This window comes from Simochromis diagramma, unplaced genomic scaffold (assembly GCF_900408965.1).
Source record: "Simochromis diagramma unplaced genomic scaffold, fSimDia1.1 OVJJ01000602.1, whole genome shotgun sequence".
Lineage (NCBI taxonomy): Eukaryota > Metazoa > Chordata > Actinopteri > Cichliformes > Cichlidae > Simochromis > Simochromis diagramma.
In genome coordinates, this window is record NW_024387040.1 from 1,116,361 (window position 1) to 1,139,173 (window position 22,813).

At 40.6% G+C, this 22,813-nt stretch overlaps 1 protein-coding gene across 3 annotated transcripts in view; it reads left to right on the forward strand.

The window, feature by feature from the left end:
- Positions 1–16,999, forward strand: part of LOC120741273 (catenin delta-2-like) — a 134,729-nt gene extending 117,730 nt beyond the window's left edge. For 2 of the 3 annotated variants that reach the window (XM_040044057.1, XM_040044058.1), the window contains exons 14-17: positions 8,573–8,699; positions 12,790–12,921; positions 13,378–13,454; positions 14,305–16,999. In XM_040044057.1, the coding sequence (XP_039899991.1) occupies positions 8,573–8,699; positions 12,790–12,921; positions 13,378–13,454; positions 14,305–14,727 (759 nt within the window). In that variant the 3' untranslated portion in view covers positions 14,728–16,999. The remainder of the gene's footprint in view (positions 1–8,572; positions 8,700–12,789; positions 12,922–13,377; positions 13,455–14,304) is intronic. The other variant, XM_040044059.1, reaches the window with a different exon arrangement.
- The last annotated feature ends 5,814 nt before the right edge of the window (positions 17,000–22,813 follow it).

The following is a 22,813-nucleotide window of genomic DNA, read 5'->3' on the forward strand; positions in this document are numbered from 1 at the left end:
ACTCACACACAAACACACACAACATCAATGTCATTTAGATCATCTTGCGCACTGAATGGTGTTAATGCCGTTAGTGCAGCAGTTAATTTGCAGCTCAAATGAAGAAAAAGGAAAATTTGATTATTGCTGTGTTTGTGTAACTCTTGAAGACTCAGAGTTTTGTTTGCGACAAATGCGATTAAAACCCACTATCTCCTTCTCTAGCTTTTTTTGTTTGAAATGAAAAAGTCCAGCACACTCTTGAAACTTGATTAAAAGTAATAACAGATGTTCTGTTCCTTTCACTTGTCAGTAATGAGTGTTGTTGAGTGAATTTCTGCCACCAAGGTTATCTGCCATTGAGCACAATAAAGCTTTAGAGGCGTAATCAGCGAGTTTCAGTTCACTGTGAGAAATTTTAAGTTACTCATTCCACGGAGGTGTCCTTGGCTTTGAATGTGTCTTTTTCATCTTTTGCAAAAAGAAAAGAATGAAGCAGATGATGTATTTCAGCTGCTGAAGGCAAATGTATGTTTTCTTCCATTTCATAGGTAAATACTTACCTAAGTTTATATGGTAAAGGCTTTTTGGGGGGTTGGCAGGGTTATTAAAGTGCTGCACATCATTTGCATCAGTAGGAGTTAGATTTTATACAGTTCTGGGTTCAGTTTTTATGCATTAACCACATATATGTTTTACATATGAATATATATGATAAAAATTATTTTACCGGTGGATTAGAACCTGTTAAAAATCTCACCGAATGTGAAAGTCCTGAAATATGCAAACATACATGAATCAGAATCAGAATACTTTATTGATCCCTAGGGGAAATTATTTTTCATTACAGTGCTCCATTATAAACAAACATTAACAAAGACAGACAATACACTAACTAAGAATAGCACAATATATACATGCAAATATATACATAAAAGTCACTTATTAATAAATAGCTGAAAAAGGAAGAGCATGTGCAAGAAGGGTGTAGCTGTAGCAGTAAACAGTGTGTTAGATGGAGGAGCTATACAGGCAGGAATGATTTCCTGTGTCGTTCAGTGGTGCTTTTCGGTACTCTCAGTCTCTCACTGAACGTGCTCCTGTGACTGACCAGCATGTCATGGAGTGGGTGGGAGGTGTTATCCAACATTGTCTTTATCTTGGACAACATCCGCCTCTCCGACACCACCTTAAGGGAGTCCAGCTCCATCCCCACAACATTACTGGCCTTACGGATCAGTTTATCGAGTCTGTTGGCATCTGTGACCCTCAGCCTGCTCCCCCAGCATACAACAGCATAGAGGATCGCACTGGCCACAACAGAATCATAGAAAAGCCAGAGCATTTTCTGGCAGATGTTGAAGGACCTCAGTCGCCTCAAAAAATAGAGACGACTCTGGCCCTTGCTGTAAAGTGCTGTGGTGTTTGTAGCCCAGTCCAGTTTATTGTCAGTGTGTACTCCAAGGTATTTATAGTCCTCCACAACGATAGATACATTGTAGGATACAGCATATAAGGTAACAACAGAGTTTGAACAGTTCTAATGAACTTTAAAGCTGAAATTTTGTATGACTACCCTAATTCTTCAACACAGCATGAACTCTCTTAGGCAGCTTTCATGTAATTTCTTTAAATTGTCTTAAGAATAGTTCTCCAGACCTCCTGAAGGGCCTTCACATTCCCATGCTGCTTCAGTAATCTTGTGGTTCAGGCTCTTAGGAGGCCAATCCATGAATGATAATGTTCCACTGTGTGTGCGGTTTTGTTTTGTTTTCTGTTTTTTAAATCCTGCATGTTTTTCCTTCACTGGAACCGTTTGGAATCACTGTCATGCTGAAAAATGAAGCCACTGCTAATCAGATGCTTACCGGCTGGTATTGCATGGTAGATCAAAATCTGACCTTTTGTTTGTTTATAATTCCATCACTTTTGATAAGATCTCCAACACCGCTGTCTGAGATTCAGCCCCAAACCATGACAGGCCCTCCACCATGTGTTACAAACGGCCGTAGACACTCACTCTCTCCTTAATTCCTCAGTAGAAAATGATGACGATTTGAACCAACATTTCAAAAATCTGTTGCTATTGATTTTCAGTTCATGCTTGAATGATTCTTAGGTCAGTGTTAAGTGGTTCAGTAAATTAAAAAAAAAAAAACGCACGTTACTCTAGGAAAGGTCAGGTACAAAAACTGGACTGAATGTGAGTGAAAAAGAAGCCAATCCAAAGAAAAACTTTGACAGACCTTCAAGCAGCCTATTGAGCTATTGCTCAGAACCGCTTTAAAAAATGTACTAATGGAAGGAAGATATAAAGAAATAAGGTGTAGCTCAAGACTTTTGTACAGTGCTGAATATGACCCAGTATGCAACCCTGCAACTCGCTTCTTTGATTGTTTTGTCATGGACTCCCTTTCCGAGGGTTGGGGTCTTAAGACATCTTGTTGTTGCGCAAGTAACTTCAGGACAGGCTGCCCCATGGCATCAGTGTGTTCTTGCTTCATCCTGACAACTGTGTCGCTCTCTTCATTCGTCATCCTCTCAGCCCTCAGTATTACACAGAGCAGTATCCCCATGTGGCCCATTGGAGCCTCATCTGCTTCACACTTCTGTAATCATTGCCACTGGATATCATTACAGTCGACTGGATGGCATAACACTCCGATGATCAGAAATGAAGGGCAGTAGCTTTACGCAGCGCTCAGATCCAACAAAGGTTGCTACAGTTTTTTTTTTCTTTTTAATCCCCAACCATCTTGGCTCCTCTAGTTGTTTGTTTCATTTTGTTTTGTTTTTTTCACACAGATTTAATAAGGAGACTTAACTTAATTAATGTGGTTGATTAAACGGGCGAGGAAACAATCTTAAAAGGCAAGTATAAAATATTAAAAAGGCATCATCTGTGCTTTGTCCTGATTTATAATCTCCAGTTTTATCCTGTCTTAACTCTTCTAATCTGGGACTGATCAACGTCGTCTAATACAGTTAAAATGTTGCATTTAATCAACTTTGATTAAATGCAACAAACCAGTTTCAAACCTGTAACCTGTACTTTTAGGTGGTTTGGTTAGTCAAGCTCCTGTATTATTCTGTTTACAGTCACTCTAAAAGAGTGATAGACACCATACCTCACTATTTACTTCATAAATTGCCTGGCTCCTGACAAAGCAGTCTAATTTTGTAACTGTGGAAATTGTTGTGTTAGACGATGCCTACTGACTTTATCACCAGAGTGCAGAACTCAGAATAAGTAACTTTATTGCAAGTATCCCTGCGTGACATATTAGGTCATGGGTGTTAGGTGCAGCAGAAATCCTGTTAGCCTCCAATCCAAACATGGATTAGCATATAGTTTATATGAGAGTGGAGTAGGATGTCTCTGCACAGTGTTTGTGAGCAAAAGCAAAGTACTGAGAAAGACACAGGCGAAAGAAAGAGTGAGTAAAAGTGAGGTGAATTCATACCTTTTTTTTTGTAGTTCAAAAATAAGCACACTGGAGTTTGTGGGTCTGGGAAGAAGAGAGAAGTGTAGGGTCAATAATGAGTCGGTTTGAGCTGTGTTGCCAAAGAGTTTCTTGCTTTGAAGTCTTGAAGTAATGAGAGCATTTTCAAACACACTTTCAAACTGTGTTCAAGTTATGGGTGTGGGTAAACGTGTATGTTTGTGCGAGCGTGTGTCTTTGAAATTGTGTGTTTTTGTCAAAACGCGGTAAGAAGAGTTAATCACTTCCTACAGCAGTGCCATGGGAGCAGGCTCGGCTACGAGAGAGAGAGAAAGAAAAGAGAATTGCAACGGAGTGGGGGGGTGCAGGGCTGCCCCGCAGTGTTTGAGCACAGTAAAGCGAAATGCTGCAAGCCTATGAATAAACAGTAACTCAATATGAATACAGCATCTGAGATGATTTGAAAGATCTGCTGCGCAGCAGTCATTAATAAACCAAAGCCAAAATCTGTTTGTACCAACACTAGCACTGACTTGAGGATAAATCATGTATAAAACTCTCCAGAGTGCAGTAAAACTCTACTTTTACCAGAGTTTATTTGGACTATTTGACAGGATGTGTCCTCATTCGGTGTGTGTGTTTGTGTTGCTGCGCATGTAGCGTTTCATCTACAGTTCTTGGAGTGTAGCCACAGGTCATCTTTTAAGTAAACAGCAAATGTGCAGCACTGTTCAACTGGGGATTTCCAGAGAAAGCAAGCAACTGAAACATGGTCACTTTGTAAATAAACCCATTCTTAATAGGACCGGAGAGATCAAATTCTGACTCATTTACACAAACATATACACCCTTCTGTTTCTGGCACAAAGACACACAGACACACAAGGTAAATTCTAAATTTCATATTCACACTGTTACACTTTGTTATGTCCCTGTTCAGTGCATAACTTCTGCTGGGTTGCTGTGCCTCATTTCTTGATAAATGATCTGTCTAGGGTACTTAATCAGACATGTTCTCTCTCTCTCTCTCTCCCATACACACACACACACACACACACACACACAGGCATGCCCACATATCACATATAAATATCGCAAACACACACAAATCACCAAGGCAGATGCACACATGTTTGACAGATTGAGTTCAGGGTCAGAGAGATGCTGTGTTTGTTACACGTGTGACAGTTTTACAATATGCTCCGGGGATGTGTAATTCACTATGTGGATGTGATGTGACGTAAGTGAGAAGTGATGTAAATGAAGTGTGTGTGTGTGTGTGTGTGTGTGTGAGGTCAGTGATTGCTCAGCCTAGTCTTGTGCATGATCAGTGAGCCCCGAATGTTCAGGATGTTACTGCAAATAAAATGAATTAATCTGATAGAGAGCTCTAAGGGTTCCACTCCACTACTTTTATTTTGAAAAAATGAAATCATCCACTGCTATACTTGTGGAAAGATCAACTACACAACTGAGAAAGACAGAGAGAAGGAGGTGGATATTTAAAAACATCATTGAATATCAAACAAGCTCAGGCCTCAGAAGCTGACTCTGTTTCATCTGATTTTTCCCACAGTCAGACACAGACAGGGAGGGAAACACAGAAAGGAGATGGAGGGATGTTAAGATAGCCTTTACCCTCAGACAGCCTAACAACAGTATTTTGGGAAGATAGAGAGGCAGAGTTGCAGCACTCGCAACATTCTGGGCTCTTTGCAATCAATGCAACCATAGTATAAAGGTCAGCTGCTAAATCAGCAACACCACCAGTAACTAGTATGAGGGATGCAAAGGTCGAGGGGCACATTGCTCCTGAGAGGACAGATGGCTCAAGAGGGAGGTGGTGATAATTGCAAATATTAAAATTGGAGCTTGAAATGAGTGAGAAAGAGGCATGGATTAAAGGACTGAAAACGTTCAATGTTCAGTGGTTGATGTGACCGGAGGGCCCCCTCCACTCGTCGTGTGTAACGTTTTACAATTTCACAAAGTGCTGCCATACCCACGCGCACACTCTCTTCATTTGTTGGGGCAATAATCACTTTTTACCTCTCAGTCCTGCGACCTTCAGCTAACCATCCAGTGATGCTGAGAGCAACAGGCAGACCGGTTGCCTGGCAACCAATCCTCTTTTTTTTTTCTCCTCTCATTCTTACAGTAGGAGTTGAAAAGGGGTGCTTGGAGTATAGAGCTTGTGAGAGAGAAAGACAAGGTGGGTGGAAAAGAGAAGAAAAAACAGGTATGATGAGGAGAATAGGTGAGAGCCAGAAAGACCAGGAATGATAAATGTGAATGTAAGTGTGAAGTTTCACAGCACACGCTGACACGAAACAAACGCTGGACCATGGATACAGGGCAGAGAAATAAATACCGTCCAGACCTTCAGACACTGTGTGATTTGGTCCTTGATTAAATTTTAATCTGGGTTTAATATTTATTGGTTATACACAGCACAAACTAATCCTCTACCAATCGATAATAAAAAATCACAGAATTTATTTATTTATTTACATATGAAATTCTTCTTACAAAGTATCGAATTTGTCTGTCTTATATAAGGAGAATTGCGAGTCTGACTATTTCAGACCATAAATATTCGAAAGTCAATGAAAAGCTTGAAGAGGTTCATACAGAATATAAAGTAAAGTCAGTGCAGAAAATAATGATTTAATCTTTTACTCTTAAGGGAACGAGTGGAATAAAATTATGGCAAAATATAAAGTTATTACTCTATGTAGAAAGACACCAAATGTGAATACACCCATACATTTTTGTATATGTTATATTCTTTATCTCTGATTTCAGTCATTGTTGTAAAGTTTGACTATGGCTCATTTTGCTTGGGGAAGCCCTTAAGCCACCGCCCCCTGCCCCAATCATTCCTGGGCCCCATTTCTGAGCTACATCTCCAGGCAGCACTCTTTGTACATCACTCTGTAAAATACATTTATCGTTCAATATTCAGTGACTCTGTTCATTTGAGCAGCATGACAGTTTGACAGCAGGCATTCCAATGTACCATAAGGAGGTAACATTGGATGTAATGAGATTTGTTGGGATGGGGGGAGGTGGGAAGGTGCAACGTGAATGTGAAACAAGGTGAGTGAGAATACTGAAGGGATGGTGGATAAATAGATGAAGTGAATATGAGGGTGGGAGGAATGGTGGAGACTAGAAATGAGCTACCTTTGAACTGCTGTGTGTCAGAGGATCCAGCTTTCTATTAGTTCTCAGCACTCTGCCAGGAAATGAGAGTCAAGGGAGGACATGGGACTGCGTTCAATCCAGTCTAGTTCTTGCTTTCTCTGGCTGGTGTCTGTACTTCTCCATCCGTACCTCTCCTCCGTGTTACCTCTCCCCTCCTCACGCTATCTTTGCTCTGCTGTCATTACTCTCTCTGGCAATCTCCCACCTCCTCCTCCTCCTCGCTCATTACTTTTTGCCATCTTTTGTCTCCCTCAGCTAGTCCTCTGTCTATCTCACCTTCTTCTCTTTCTGCCCCATCTCCTTCGTCTCTCATTCTCCTCCCCTCCGTGTCCTCCTCTCCAGCATCATTGCAACTGGAGTGATTCACCTCTCCTATGTACTCTCAGTCATCACTTTTTCACCAGTTTCCCACTGCTCAGCTTAGGCCCCCAGACAGTAACGCTATGATGGAACATGCCTCCGATATCTTTTATTATCTGCTTGTGCTTTGCTTTTAGAGGTACCCAATTATCTTAATGCTAAATTGAATTTGGTTCCAGCTCTGTGATTGTTGTTGACTCTCATAATCCATTTTTATGAAAAGGGCTTTGCTCCAATGACTACTAAACTAATGCTGATACAAAGTCATTTGCTTGGCAGTAATTATGCTTGGAGTTGTTAGTTGTATTAATTTTTCTACGAAGGGAGTGGGTTATTTACTAAGCTCAGAATTGAGGCAAGCGTGTTAATTTGTTGCATGCGCATGGCTGTAAGCTCACTTGTACATGCTGTGTGTTTGTCAGTGTCCACCAGTGTCCAGAATAATGTTTCAATTACCTACTACACGATAATAATCTCAATAAGGACAATATTTAAATACAGTTGGCTCTGTAAATGTATTTAGAGAGATTTTTCTTTTAGTGAATCAATTTGAACAATTTCAGCAAGTCACAAATTATTGATTTTTCTTTCTTTGGCCTGTCAAAAATATCAAAAAAACAAACTTGTTTTCTCTTGAACATTTCACAGTCAGTGTGACCCTTTTTCTTTCTGCTAGATCGCTGGATCGTGGTCACGTTAGTTTGTGTTTCTTCCGCTTGTTACTCGTTGCTCCTAATATAGTCCTCAAACCACTCTGTGCTTTTAAAGTGTTACTTGTATGAGTACATGGAGGGGTTTATTTCTAAAGCACATCAGTAAAAATGTAATTCAGACATGCTGTGTCATATAGCCGTTGTTGAAGTGCCACTTCCTGCTGCGTGGTAATCAAACTGGCACTGTTGTATCGCTAACTCTAATAACAGTTCATATCCTTTCATCCACTGGAAGCTGCAAATCTGTTTGGGCCTTTCAGAGTTTAAGACTAATGGATCATCATTCTTTGGTGCGTTACAAAAATACATATTCCTAAAAGATCAGTCTTTTACATGGTGACATTGTATCGTGTAATAGGAGGTTTTGATGATTGATCAGTAAAAAAATCAAATAATTCTGATATCTGACAGACTGTTGCGGACATCATAGGTCTCCTGTGATAAAGAGAGAGCTGAGTTTGAGAGTGAAGCTGTAGCTTTACCGCTCAATCTATGTTCCCACCTAAGGCCACAAGCTCTGGGTAATGACCAAAAGAAGGAGTTTGTGGATGTAGGCAACCAAAAACGGCTTACTTTGGGTGACGATATGAGCTCAGACATCATTAGAGACTCAAAAGAGAGCTGGTGCTACTGAAAGGAGCCAGTTGAGGTAACATCTGGCTAGGATGCCTCCTTGGCAGTCTAAGCTGCTGCCCCTGCAACCTGTACCCAGACAAGCGGCAGAAAGTGGATTGATGGATGGATGATTTTTAAAAAATCTTTGTTTTTAAAATATGTAATTACTATAATAATTGATGACAGTAAGATTATGTATTTGTGCAGTTACTTATCACAGGTGATAACAAGCTTCTTCCTTGTTTTGTTTTACAGGATGGCTACTCCCAGTATCACTTTGTGGGCTCTGCCTCAACAATAGAAAGAGACCGGCAGAGGCCCTATTCTTCCTCGCGAACTCCCTCGGTCTCTCCTGTAAGGACATCTCCAAATAACCGCTCTGGTGAGAAACCCGTGGCACTCCCTATACAGATGCTATGCATACGTGTTTTCATTCATTCTTGTGTATCTCTTAACAGCCAAGATTAAGACCTCATATCTAAAAAGTGTTTCACTTAGTTGTGTGGTTAGTTAAATATCTCATGGCCAAACAGGCTATGGGTCTTGTGATGGTGCACATCATCAAACTGAAAAAATCTTTGTTTTCTGAAACAAAAAAATACTGAATTACAGTTTGTTTTGTTTCTTTTTGTCTTTCTTTTATCACAGGCAGTCAGCTAAATAATTGGGGAAACAATATTCAAGCCAAGGTTGTAGCAAATAATATTTTATTAATAATTTTATTTTCTTTATTTCTTTAAGCCTGCAAGCTGCACTTGAATTTTTAAGAAAGCAGTCAGCATCTTTTCCAGTTGGTATAAATTGTCTTTAAAGACTTGGTATGATTATCAAAATAAGGCAGGATTTTGTTTGTAAAAACAAGCATATATTAAAATTTAAGGCTTTACTGAATTTTACTCTTTTGACAAGTGGTTACAGAAAATCAGTTGAATAAAGGGTTACATCTGTGGTACAGTACACAGAGAATCTAATTTAGACATTAGTCATCTACATTAACATTTGCGATGCGATCAGTCATTATACCACCGCTAAATAGCTCATAGCATTACAGGCTTATGCTACAAAATATGATTATCATTAGCCCATAGCTTGAGCCCACTGGCCTTCATGCTTTGCAAAGGGCACATTAGCATTAGCTGTTAGCATCGGTGGTTCAAGAGCCTTTAGCTGTTCTTTCACCACACTGGGCTTAGCAAGCTGATGAGGCAGAAAAGTACTTTTCCTTCCTCCTGGCTTAGAGAGGTCTTCAAGGACCCTGCTAAGAGAGGAAGACAGTGGGAGTGAGAGAGAGAAATAAAATGTGTGTTTTTGTGTGTGAGGAGGAAAAGAAAGAGGGATGAGATAAACACGGAGGGAGATAGAGAGAGAAAAAGCAAGAAGGCAAGAAGAATTAGGGATTGAGGGATGGTTAATGCAGGGAGGAGGAAGTGAAGAAGGCTGGGGATTTGACTTTAGCCAGCGACATTGAAAATAAGAAGTTTTGAGATTATAGTGCATAGAGAAATTTGTGGATGTCTGTTGTACAGTGGATCAGCAGGGGTAAATTGAGCCATGACTCCCATCTTTCTCTTCTGCTCCTCCTCTGTCTACACACAATGCCTCCCCCTTTGCCTTTGAGCTTGTCCACCCCTTCTCATTCACCCGTTTCACTCTCCTCCTCCTCTTTGCAGTAATCCTGCTTTCTTCTCACCTCTCCCTCTGATCTCTCACTCTTTACAGGCCACCTCAGTGTGCTCTCAAACACACAGACACACACTAACACACACCCACATGCTCCTATATCTCTCCTCTGCATACACTCCAGACTGCAGTCCGACTCCTTAGAGATGGATCAAAGCAGGAGTAATGATGGTGTGCAAGTACGCTGGGAGAAGAGGAGTGAAAGAGTTGATGTGAGAAGAGAGTAGTACGACTATGAAAGAGAAGGGGAGGTTAGAGGCTGCAAGAGAAGGAGAGAGAGACCTTTGCATGTGTCATGGCCCCCACAGGGTCCTGCTGTGTTCTGCACTGATAGAATTTGTCTCCCGGGCTGTCATATCGAGCATTTACAAGCCAGGTCCCCTAGGTAACCAGCAGCGATGGCACTGTCTCTGGAGGTTTCTGTAAAAGGTTTGAGCTGCTACCTTAATGGAATCTGCTACAGAGGTATTGGATGATAAAATTAAAAATGAAATGTGTTAAAACATTATAAAAGCGTGGCTCACCACAGCCAAAGTGATTATGTTTATGTGCCTTCTTCACAGCCGTTTCTGTGCTTGCGCATGTATGTGTGTAATACAATGTCTTGTCAAAATGCAGAAAAGGCTGGGGAACAGATAAGAGGGTACAATGCGCCTTTGCTTTTTATGTCAAACATTGAACAGCCGAGATGAAAAACGGGCATCCTTTAGTATTCAAATAGATGAATTTAAATTCAATGGCTCTCCAAAAATCACTTTAAAAGCCTTTATTTCATTTGCTAGTCATATTCATAAGTGTTTTCATCCCTAGGTTGCTCTTCTCTAACCTTTAATCATGGTATAGAACAACCAAAGAGAACAAAGACAATTATGCACTAATTTTTGGAGTAGGCTACATCTGCTTTTCTTTTTATTCAGAAGCATGAAAAGTGTTTCTACCCGATGGCTCATTGGACTGAGAATGGTGACTTCCACATGTGTGTGTGTGTGTCTGTGTGTGCTGCATATTTGCATGTGTAACAGATATTAAATAAATGTCAAAACTAGTGTGAGCATGCCAAAAAAGCTTATTTTTAGAATGTACTCACATTTCCTGGAGTACACTGTATGTGTGTACAACCCAGTATCCCAGCAAAGCGTGAAATGAACAGAGTGGAGCGGCGTGTCTATTACACGCTTTGCCGTGATACTGGGTTGGTATGCAAACATTGAGTTAGTTATAAGAATCTTTATATTGGCAATCTGAAACAGGTGGGCAGGATTATGGCAGTTCAGTGTTATGATAGGAGGTGGTGAGTAAGCACTTAAAGTATGCTATAACGGGATTACCTTGCGATGGGCTAAAAGTTTGCATGTGTGTGTTTAAAAAAGAAAATTGGGACATTATCAGTATTTCTACAATATGAGAGCCATGTTTGTCATCGCCTGCGCACATGCATGCATCCATCCATCCATCCATTCGCTTCTGCTTATCCTTATCAGGGTCGCGGGGGCGCTGGAGCCTATCCCAGCCGTCATAGGGCGAGAAGCGGGGTACACCCTGGACAGGTCGCCAGTCTGTCGCAGGGCTAACACAAAGACAGACAACCATTCACGCTCACATTCACTCCCACATTTACACCTATGGCCAATTTGGATTATCCAATTAACCTATCCCCACAAACTGCATGTCTTTGGACAGATATGTACACATGCATAATTGTCCAAATCCACACAGTCACAAACAGAAACATTATGTGTGGAGGTGTGGAGATCCTAAATAGGTTTGAAACTTGATAGTGTCTCCAAAGAAAGCATAGCTCTACTGTGAAGTTAGCAGTGCAGCACAGTTGGAAAACACACAAATAGGACTGCATATTGGCATGAGGCCACTCATAAATGTCTTTGTTGTCACGATAACCAATAAACTAGCAGCTAAACTCCTCCATTTAGTTTCAGTATTTTAACACTGCTGCAATTGAGTTCATTAATACTACTTAGTACACAAGCACAAAAAGGCAATAACAATTTAACTGTTGTTATGTTTTGCATGAAAAACTGTTAGAACAGTGTCCATTTAATCGGGTTAAATAACATCCCGTTTAAAATGCGATTAAAATGTTTAAAAGCATACAGGGAACACGGTGAGTGCTGTCAGTAAACATGTACTTAATCTCATTAAAACTGCTGAAAACTGCACTGCAGTATATAACTATGATTTGGCAATCTTTGATCAGTCAGATTAATCACTGCTGTCTTTTAAATGTAATGCTTTTAGCATGGCATGGACTTGTGCATGCATTCGATGGTACTAGCACCTCCATTTATTTTGTTGTTATGTGCAAGATTTTGCAGCCAGTCATGGAGATTGTTTAAGTTGAGGCACCAAGAAAATTAAAGAAATACAAGACCTGTTTGTGCGACGGTGTAATGATCAGTGGTCACTTTTGTAATGCACTACAAGCAAAGTTGATCTGACTTGTTGGCTTGTTAGATAGCTGGATATTTAACATGAACTTTAAACACATAAAGAAGAGAAGAAAAGACATAAAACTATTAAGTAAACTGTCCAAAGCGTCCATGTGTATGTTTGTGTGCGTCTGTGTGTGAGAATTCCCAGAAGTCGTCTAACATGCTGGAGGTGACCCTTTCTGCTGACAAGTTAAATGATGAATAATGACTGTGCACCTTGAAAAAGACCAAGACGCACAGACACACCAGTGTAAGCACGCAGAGTGTGAAGGCTCATGCTGTTCTGGGTTTATTGCTCATTATTTTGTGTGTGCGCGCGTGTGTGTGTGTGTGTGTGTGTAGCGAGCGCCCCAGCCTCCCCCAGAGAGATGATGAGTCTGAAGGAACGCAAGATGGACTACGATTCCACGGCAACCAACGCCGGTTTCCATAGCAACAAAGGAGAGCACACATCCCGGAAAGACGGCATGGCAGGTGTGTGTATGTGTGTGTGATGGAGATGAATTAAATGATTCTATTTTATCCCCCTCTTTATCTTTCTTTCTCCTCTATATTCATTCCCTATTTCCTCTTTCACTTATCTGCCTTTTTTCAGCTTCACACCATTTCTCTTCTCACACACTTTGATTCTTCTCAATCTTCTCCTGTCTTCCTTTCCAGTTTCTTTCTTCCCGTGCCTTCTTGTTATCTCTTCACTCTATTAGCTTCCACGCTCCCTTTATGTCTATTTATTTATTTTCTATTTCTTAATGTTTTCTATTTTTTCCATCTCTTTCTCTTATGATAAATTCTTTATGTGACAAGTAGCACACTAAGAAGCTTTGAAACTCTCATAAGTTATTGTCAGATATCTGATAGGTATTATTAGTAGCTGTTTTTGTCATTAATTGAAAAAGTGGTATAATTTTTATTTTTATTTTATCCATCAAGTTCAAATTTCCTGTGGGACATCTACACTGTTCCGAAACTCTTACCTGACTGCCAGCGATGATATCAAGCAAAACCAGGTGAGTTAATGCTGCTCTGTGAATCCACTTTTCTGTATGTATATGTAGCAATACACCACCACAGCGTTTTAGCAGTGCATGCATTTCAGGGTTTTTTTAACAGAGATAGCAGCAGGATAGAAAACGCACAAATATATGCACACAAAAGGTGTCCCAGTGTGATAAGAGATGTGCTGGCAGAGTGTGCGATGGAGGCACACCCCCAGCTCAAGTATCAAACGACTGCAACCTGAAACCACACCCGACTGGCAATTAAAGTCATTACCTCAGTTGATTGCACTAATTATTTGCTCTTGGTAAATGACTCTGCTGGTACCGAGGGAAGGGAAATAAAAGGCATCAGAGCCATTGACTTTGAAATTTTGGCCCGATTTCTTCATCACTTATAAGTTTCTAATTAAAGTATAAGTTCATTTGTACGGGTACGAACTTTTAACACTGGCAGTTAAACATGTAAACACGTTCTCTTCACGCGGCTGCACACGCGTGCGCTCACACACACAGACACACGCACACAACTGGCCTGTGCGAGTTATAGTGTTATAGTGTTAGAGATGCATTGCCGCCTTTGACACCTGCATGTAATAGAGAATTCACAGCATGAGCCCCTTCCCCACTGATTCCTTTCTGAGCTCTTTACCCATACAGCCTGCCTTTCAAAACCCTTTGTCCCTTGTGTTCACTCTTACCTGTCACTCTCCTTTCCATCGCTCCCTCTTTATCTCTCTCCCCTTTTCTTCCACTCCCACCTTTCCTCCCGTTACCCACATGTCTTTGACTCTCCATTCTTTTCCTTGCTGCACCTCACCCCCCCACCTACCACTCTTTCACTTCAACCACTCCCCGCCAGGGTCCAGCCCAGCCCTGCGTCGTGCCCCCTCAGCCCCAGCTGGACAGTCCGTCAGCAGCCGTGCTAAAAGACTACGACCCCTACCCTCCCCCTCCCTCCTTCCCCCAGCCTCAGCCACCGCAGCCTCCACCTCACAGCCAGAGCCGGAGCTTTGACGAGGCCTACTACGAGGACCAAGGACCACCGCCACCTCCGCCACCCCAGCCACAGCCACCGGTCCAGGCTCAGGCCCAGCCTCAGGCCCCACCCCAGCAACCTCCAATCTCCACCGGACCACCCAGGGACCCGCGGGAAGATCTGCGCATGCATCTGGGCCTCAAATCAACCGGCAACTACGTAGACTTCTACTCGGCCTCTCGGCCATACAGCGAACTAAACTACGAGACCAGCCACTATCCGGCCTCACCTGACTCCTGGGTCTAGTTAGACTACAGTGTTGGGGGGCAAGAAAGAGTCTGTGTGTGCTTGTGTGAAAGGGATTATTTTTGCAAGACATCAGCAGTGATTATAAGTGGTATTTTGAAAGCGATCTTGTAGCCAGTGGCAGGAAATTTATGTTCTCTAAAATAAGTGGGATAGCAGAGCTGGATGGGGATAGGAAGTAAAGTCAGGTCGAGCAACAAAGAGAGACTGCATGTGCATGTGAACTTTTTTTTCCAGACCAGTTTATTTCTTTAAAGTCAGCTCCATTTCACCAGTGAGTGGAGCTAGTGGAAGTAGATATGACAAAGTGTGTTTGACAGTTTGAACTAAGAGTAGGAAACAGAATATAAAAAGAGAGAAAATGACCAGACGGATAGAGTATGCAGATGTCAAGAGAGAAGAAGAGGGCGCTAGGATAAAGAAATAAGCAGCAGTTGAGGGAGCGTTCTTACTCTGTAGGAGCAAAGAGCTGTCTGACCTAAGGAGGAGATGACAGACAAAGATGGCATGAGGGTTCTTGAAGAGGTCAGGAAGAATAAAAGCACAGAAAAAGATGAAAGCACATCAGGCAACAAGCAAGAAGTGGATGTTTACCATTTCACCCAAGTGACAAACGTAGCACTGCTTTTATCCCCCTTTTTTGTTGCAATGGCCTTGCCGCCTCCAGAGGCTTCTGAATTTGTGTTCAAGGAATGTCATCTTCAAGAGACTTCTTTTTTTGTCGTCATTCTTTTACATCTTTTTTATTTGTACTTTTCTAAATTTTCACTTTCAGCAAAACAAAAAGAAACTTTTTATTTTCTGTGTACAGTAAAAGGTGATATAGTGTGTATATTACACGTTTTTGATGGGCCACTTATACAAACATAATTTATTTTCCATGACTGACTGCTGACTGAAACATCAAAAGCAACAAAAAATAAGCGAAATGTGAACACGAGAATCAGACCTGACAGACATCATCAGGATGGGTGTCAGGAGACACTTTTGTTTTGGCCCCCCTTTCCTTTCCCAGGAAGAGAGGAAGCACTGCGATATTTGTGTTTTTCTCTCTCCATCGAGTGAATTTTGTCATGGACACAGTAAAGAGCAGTTCAAAGCTGCCAAAGCATCAGTTTGGCAGAGCAGCATTGTTCCAGAGTCCCCGTCAACTAAAGTGCTTTTTCACTGCCTAAAGATTATATGTGTATGTTTAAAGCACACTCTCTGTCTTTGGAAAGGTTTGTCTTTTCACTTTGGGGAATCTGACATGTTTGACAATGTCAACTTTTAGTGGTTTGTCATCATCACCTCTGCATAAAAAAACCCAAACTGTTTCAAGTTTTTTTTTTCACATCAGTGAAAGCCGCCAGTATTGTACATCTCAGTGTACAGTAGAGACAAAGGAAGACGAGAGAGAAAGGTCTTGTGCCAAACTTTGACACACAGTGGACCAGTCCAAGAGGACTTTAAAAGGAAATTTTTGTCGACGTTTACAGACGACGTAGACTGGCCGACTCACTCTGCTGTTTGTAACTTTTATTTTCTTGTGTTTTTGATCAGGTGAAGCTGTACTTATTGCTGGGAATCATGGGTAATGTCTCTCTCCCGTAGATGTACAGACCTGCCTCTCCGTGTTGGCTGAGCACATGTGGGTGTGTATGCGGATGTGTGTGTGGGCGGGGGGGTTGACGTGTGTGCGCACGCGTGTGTTTGTGTAAATGTGCATGTATGTGACAGAATGTGTGGCCTGTGTGTACACGTAAACTTGAGCGAGCGTATCTATGCATGCATGTGTGTAGTAGTGTGCGTATGCCTCTGTTGCGTGTATGTGTGTGAGCGTTCCTGTACAAATCAATGTCCAAACAAGGCATTCCTACTGACAGTTTGTCCAGTTTTACAACATGAAAAACCAAGGAAAAAAATCACTAGAAGGAATTGTTGATATAGAATGACAAATCTATAAATATATGAATATGAATATAAATATATATATATAAATATATATATAATTTTTATGTGCTGATGTCAGTGTCACTAAATGCAACAAATGTTCGCAGAGAAAACAATTATGTGGTGTACAACAGGACTCTTGTTCACTTGACCTAAACATGGAAACTGCTGATCGGGACCCCCCCCACCCCAGTCGAGACAAAAAGAGAAATCCCACCTGAAGATGCTCAGGCTCTGGTGCGAGTTGTGTGTTGTGTGTCCATGCTTCTTAGATGACCCTGCTGAGAGAGGACCGTACTTGAACACAAGGAAAAAATAAAGACTCTTTGCAATCAAACAACACGGTCTCCGATCCTCTTGATGATTTTTTTTTTTCTTTTCACAGAAATGTGCATTAGATATATTTTTTCTCACAAGGCAAAAGTGCTCATGTGGTGCATGTGTGGGTTAAGCTGACACACTTTGATGTGTTTTTGTTTAATTCACATTCTTGTGTGATTTTCTTCAGTCTGTGTTTTGTTCAAAAGGGCTTCAGGTGCCTTTGAAGATGTAATAGCAGAATATAGGAATATCTTCCTTCCCGTGTTCCTTCTGTGGTATCTGAGGCAGCCTTTAAAATCTGCTCTCATAAAATAAATAAATATAAACAGCAAGTACTTAAATTCATTACATATTAAGTTAAGTGAGATGGGATGATTATTACAGAACAAATATCTTTTTGGAGATTTTAAATACTGTAAATATATAAATTGGCAAGGGGAAAATGTACAGTAACATTAATATCTGTTTATTATTAAAACTGTAATTATATGTATATATTTACCACTGTAGGCATTTTAAATGTCTATTTGGATTTGACTATCCAATATTTGCTTTTAATGGCTCTAATGGACAAATAACATCAAAGCAAAACTTCTACTATTCAGTTTAACAAAATTATTGTTCCTGTGTATTTGCAGTGTATTGTACTATAAGTGATAAACACTCACCAGGCTCTTCGTTAGGTACATCTGTTCAAATGCTCTCTAACGCATATATCTAATCGGCCAATCACATGCCAGCAACTCAGTGCATTCAGGCATGTAGACACAGTCGAGATGACCTGCTGAAGTTAAAACTGCACATCAGAATGGAGTGGAAAGGCGATTAAAGCGACATTGAATATGGCCTGAATGCTGGTGCCAGACAGCCTAGTCTGAGTGTTTCACAAACTGCTGGTCTGCTGGGATTTTCCTGCACAACCATCTCTAGAGTTACAGAGAATGGTTCCAAAAAAGAGAGAGAAAATATCAAGTGAGCGGCAGTTCTCTGGACAAAAGTGCTGATGCTGATGGAAGAGGTCCTACTGCTTCAAGCTGGTTGGAAGGCAACAGTAACAACAATAATCACTCATTACAACATGAGTACACAATGTACTGAACATTGAGCCAGGTGGGTTGTAGCATTGAGAAAAGGACACTAAAGGTACAAGTCACACAAACATTCCCTGGTCTGAGTCTGCTGCGGCATTTGGATGGTAGGTTCAGATTTTGGTGTAAGTAGCATGAAAGCATCCATCCTGCCTTGTATCAGCAGTCGAAGCTGCTGGTGGTGGTAAAGTCATGGGAACACTTAGTACCAACTGAGCATTGTTTACGCACCATAGCCTCTCTGAGTATTGCTGCTTACCGTGTCGATCCCATGATGACCACAGTGGACTCGTTGTCTGGTTGCACTTTTAGCAGGATAACATGTCACAACGCTCAAATAATCTCAAACTAGTTTCTTGAGCATGATAATGAGTTCATTGTACTCAAATAGCCTCCACAGTCACCAGATCTCAATCCAACAGAGCACCTTTGAGATGTGGTGGAATGGGAGATTCACGTCATCATGTCAACGTGGACCAAAATCTGTGAGCAATGTTTCACAGCAATGTTGAAACTCTGACAAGACGAATTAAGGCAGTTCTGAAGGCAAAAAGAAGAGATTTATTTCAGAGGACTAGGAATATATCAGTTTATCTCACCTCAAGACAAAGGGAAACACACCAGGTTGTGCTAAGTTTGTGAGAGGCAAAAAAAAACTCATGAAAAGTAACAAGCACTGCAAGCCTCCCACGGCTTTACAATTTAATTAGATTTTTTAAATTAATATTTTCTTGCACTGAAATGGCCATTATTTCTCAGCGCATACTGATTTGCTTCACTGTGGGATTCTCTTAGCCTGATAAATAGACCAACAACAGCCAAATATAAAGAAAATATATCAATAAACTGAAATTAGGCTTTATTGGTATCTAATGGTGTATTTTACTCTATGTGAGCTTGATAGCTCGAGTCACTATATTGCTTAATTCGTAATCTATTTACAAATGGTTTGTAGACAATATTTAAGTTTGATAGGGGTCTTAAAATGTAATTATGTTGCCAGTATAGCGCAAATTCTGAATATAAAGCAACAGTATGACATTAATGGTAAGTTTTGCTACAATTCTTTTTGTTGAATAGTAAATGGTACTGACGTGTTTTTAAGGTTATAATTTTAAATGAATCTGAGAGAAAAATAGTAAGAGTGCACATTGAAATTGTGACATTGCATGCCACAAACTCAGTATTAATTTAATTTACAAAGCACCAACATTAGCATATTTCCACTTCTGTACATCAGGAGCGAACATTACCGAGTTGGTGCAAATTAATTCGGAGGTATTTCATTTATCTTTTAGTGACATAATAAATTTATGGTATTTTAGGAAGAGGTCCACAGACAACAGCGACAAAACACAATAAATTCAAAAAGTCAATAAATTCAAATTCATTTGCTACTGTTGGCCCTGACAAACAACACTGTTAAAATCTTGATACCATCATCTGCTCACACAAACATATTCACTGGGAACTTGACTGACTGCTGCGTGGGAACATGTATGATAATGCTTTGCATATCAGTCCTTTTCACTCTTTGGCTGATAATGACCCCTTTCAAATGCTGTACAGTTAATGTACTTACACAGCGGAGCAGTGATAGGCACGGCAGGGGGCTTAATATTTCACTGTGATGTTGCCCCAGACTGACAGCAGTGGAATGTGCTTAGAGTGGTGTTAATAATGGAAAGATGTATGAAGATGCAGGGGCTCCTACAAGCACCAGCCTCTGTTGTTACACTGTTGACACTGGACAGACATCAAAGATGCAGTAATGGAATTAAATTCCCGTTTTGTGTTTTGCCATTTTTGCATTACCCCTAGTACTTTCATCCCATTCACCCAGATATCAATTTGTATTGAGCTGAACTTGAAGCATATAAAATGAATGAGGCTGGGCTGGGCTGGAGGTAGCAGCGTTTGTTACAATCCATTGGAATTCATGTCTACTCCTCCTCCCACGTTCCCTCTCTTCCCCTTCTTTGATGCTGTCTAGGTTAGGCCTGTGAAATGTAGTGCTGGGTAATAACTCCATTGCGCTGATTATTAGCCTTCACAATAGAGGCAAGCCTCCTCTGTCTGAGCAAAGTCCTGTAGTGGAAGGCTGGTGTAACTTAATGTGGCATGAAAATAGCTCCTCAATTTTCCTACGCACAGCCTTTCTAGAAACTGCCCTGTAACACCCAGCAGATGCCTCCGGCCTTCACTGTTTCACTCATCGTCTCTTAGCATTCTTTCCTTATATTTCCTTCCTTATAGCATCCCTGGTCATTCGGTCATGACACACCTCGGGATCACAGGTGTGTGTCTACACATGAGCCAGGGAGGATGTAATGGAAGATTTGGTGGAGGAGAGCAGGTTAAATGAGATGTAAGGAAAAAGAGAAGGAGACAGTTATAGTGGGGAGCAGGTGGAGGGTCTGCGATTTATACCGTGAAGATTTAAGTGTGAAATCAATTTGTGTTTAAGGAGAAGTGTGGGTACACAGTGCCACTGTGTGCCAAGGATAAACCTTGAGAAATCACCGTTCTCATCCGTAAAGGACGGATAAGCAAAGGTGGAACTTGAAAGAAGCACAAGGTCCTACCAGTCGACATTGGACAGGAAATAATGGACAACAATGTGAGTCGTTGCAGCACCTGCAGGTGTTGAAAAACTTGAAAAATTCAGACCTGTAAAATATAAGAAACATGTTTGAAAATAACTCTGTTCCACTGAGTAATCTGTCAAATGTGTCTGCAACACCTGCAGCTCAAACAAGGACAGCTCAGAACTAAAGTTCACATGCTATAAGTGCTCAGCTTTTTTTTTTTTTTTAAAGGTATGTCACAAGGTAAAATGGTTCTGTGGTTTATATATATCCTGACACCTTCTGGCATGCCAACTGAATACAACGACCACACCACTGAATCCAAATAGAAGAAGAGTAAAATACCCGGAAACATGTTAATACAGCAGATTAAACAGCGGTTAAATCTACTGTTCAAAAGGGAACATTTATTTTGGAGTGACATAACTTTATATCTGCTACTTTCCACAGACTGTATGGAAGGCTATCTGTAAAGCTCTGTAGACTTAAAGTGAACTGGAGACACAGAGAATGTTTTTACAAGTAACCATTTTCACCAAAAGCAGAATCAAAGATTGTTATTTTGAACATATTTTCATAGCTTTTATAGCAAAACTGGTTCAGCACTAGCTTTTCTATAGGCAGAAATCTGTGCCATCAGAAACTGAATTTGAATAAGTTAAATTAAAATTTGAATTGCTCGGATTGAATCTGAATTGTAACTTGAATAAATGCTTTTACAAACTGAATATGAATTAGTCTAATTTGAAATTCAATTTATTGGTTTGAAAATGATCATCACTAAATTGAAATTGAATTTTATATTTTGAAAATGAATTCATTTGCTTTGAAACTGTATTTTATCCTTTAAAAATTTAGCTCTTGAATAATTTCAGATTCACTTCTCACCATTCAGTTTCAGTTCTACAATTCAGTTTTTTTGGGACTTACATCCGGTTCCGGTTCAAGAGTAATCGAGCGCGGATTAATAGAACTAGGTTTTACTAGCGGACAGAAAGTGTTACTGACGGGAATCTACAGCGTCTTGTGCTGAATTAAGACTTCAAAAGTCATTCGTCATGTTGAATGACCAGCGGATAAACTCTCAGGTTGGTAATAAATGTATTACATGTATAAGAACAAGCGTCATGTTAACAAATGATAGCCGTACAGTAACTTTTATGCTTATTGTAGCTGTTAGCTAAAAACGCTAATTTAGCGTAGTTTGTCTTAGATTCAGCTTTGACAAACAAATATGATCGACTGTTTCTAGTAGAATTCCAAAGTTGTCATCTTGCACCCTCTCAGAGCCCTGTATGCTTGCAGAGACCCCTACAGTAGGGAAACATGCAAAACGGTGTCCAAACCTTTGTATTTTAGCTTTATTTATGTCTTACACAGCATCCCAACTCTTTAGCTAACTTCTAGATTCCCGTCAGTAACACTTTCGGTCTGCTAGTAAAACGTAGTTCTATTAATCTGCGCTCGACTACTCTTGAACCGGAACCCGATGTAAGTCCCAAAAAACTGAATTTTGGAACTGAAATTGAATTGTAGAACTGAAACTGAATGGTGAGAAGTGAATCTGAAATTATTCAAGAGCTAAATTTTTAAAGGATAAAATACAGTCAATCCTATTCATCAGCACTGAACTGAAGCATGGTTTACAAACATTTTGACTCCATGGACTGGACTGTAGCTGCCGGAAGGGGGAGAGTGAGGGGGAAGAGTGCCACAGACCAGATAGGTTAAACTATATATAGCTTAGTTAAAGCAAAATTCAACCTTAACTAGTATATAACCCACATGAAAATCAATGCAAACCATGTTTGTCAGTGACAGGCCCAGTGTGTTTTTAACATCCAGTCTGTTAAAGAGCCTTGTTCTGGTGGCTGTCATTGTCAATCCATGCTGTCGCAAAATCGTTCAGACAAAGGTGTGTTCGGTTCACGTGTTTTGACTAAATTTAATATTTGAATGACATCACTCACCTGGTTGGGCTCCAGTGACAGTCTCATACATGCCAAGACTTCACAATGAATGCAACAATGAATAGACCCGCATTTCAGTGCAACCTGTTTCACACGAGTGATGAAGCCAGACAGTGTCGTTGCTACAGCACCATCAGTGCCCACACATACACAGCTGTCCCAGCTGATTTTACCAGACATGCATTTA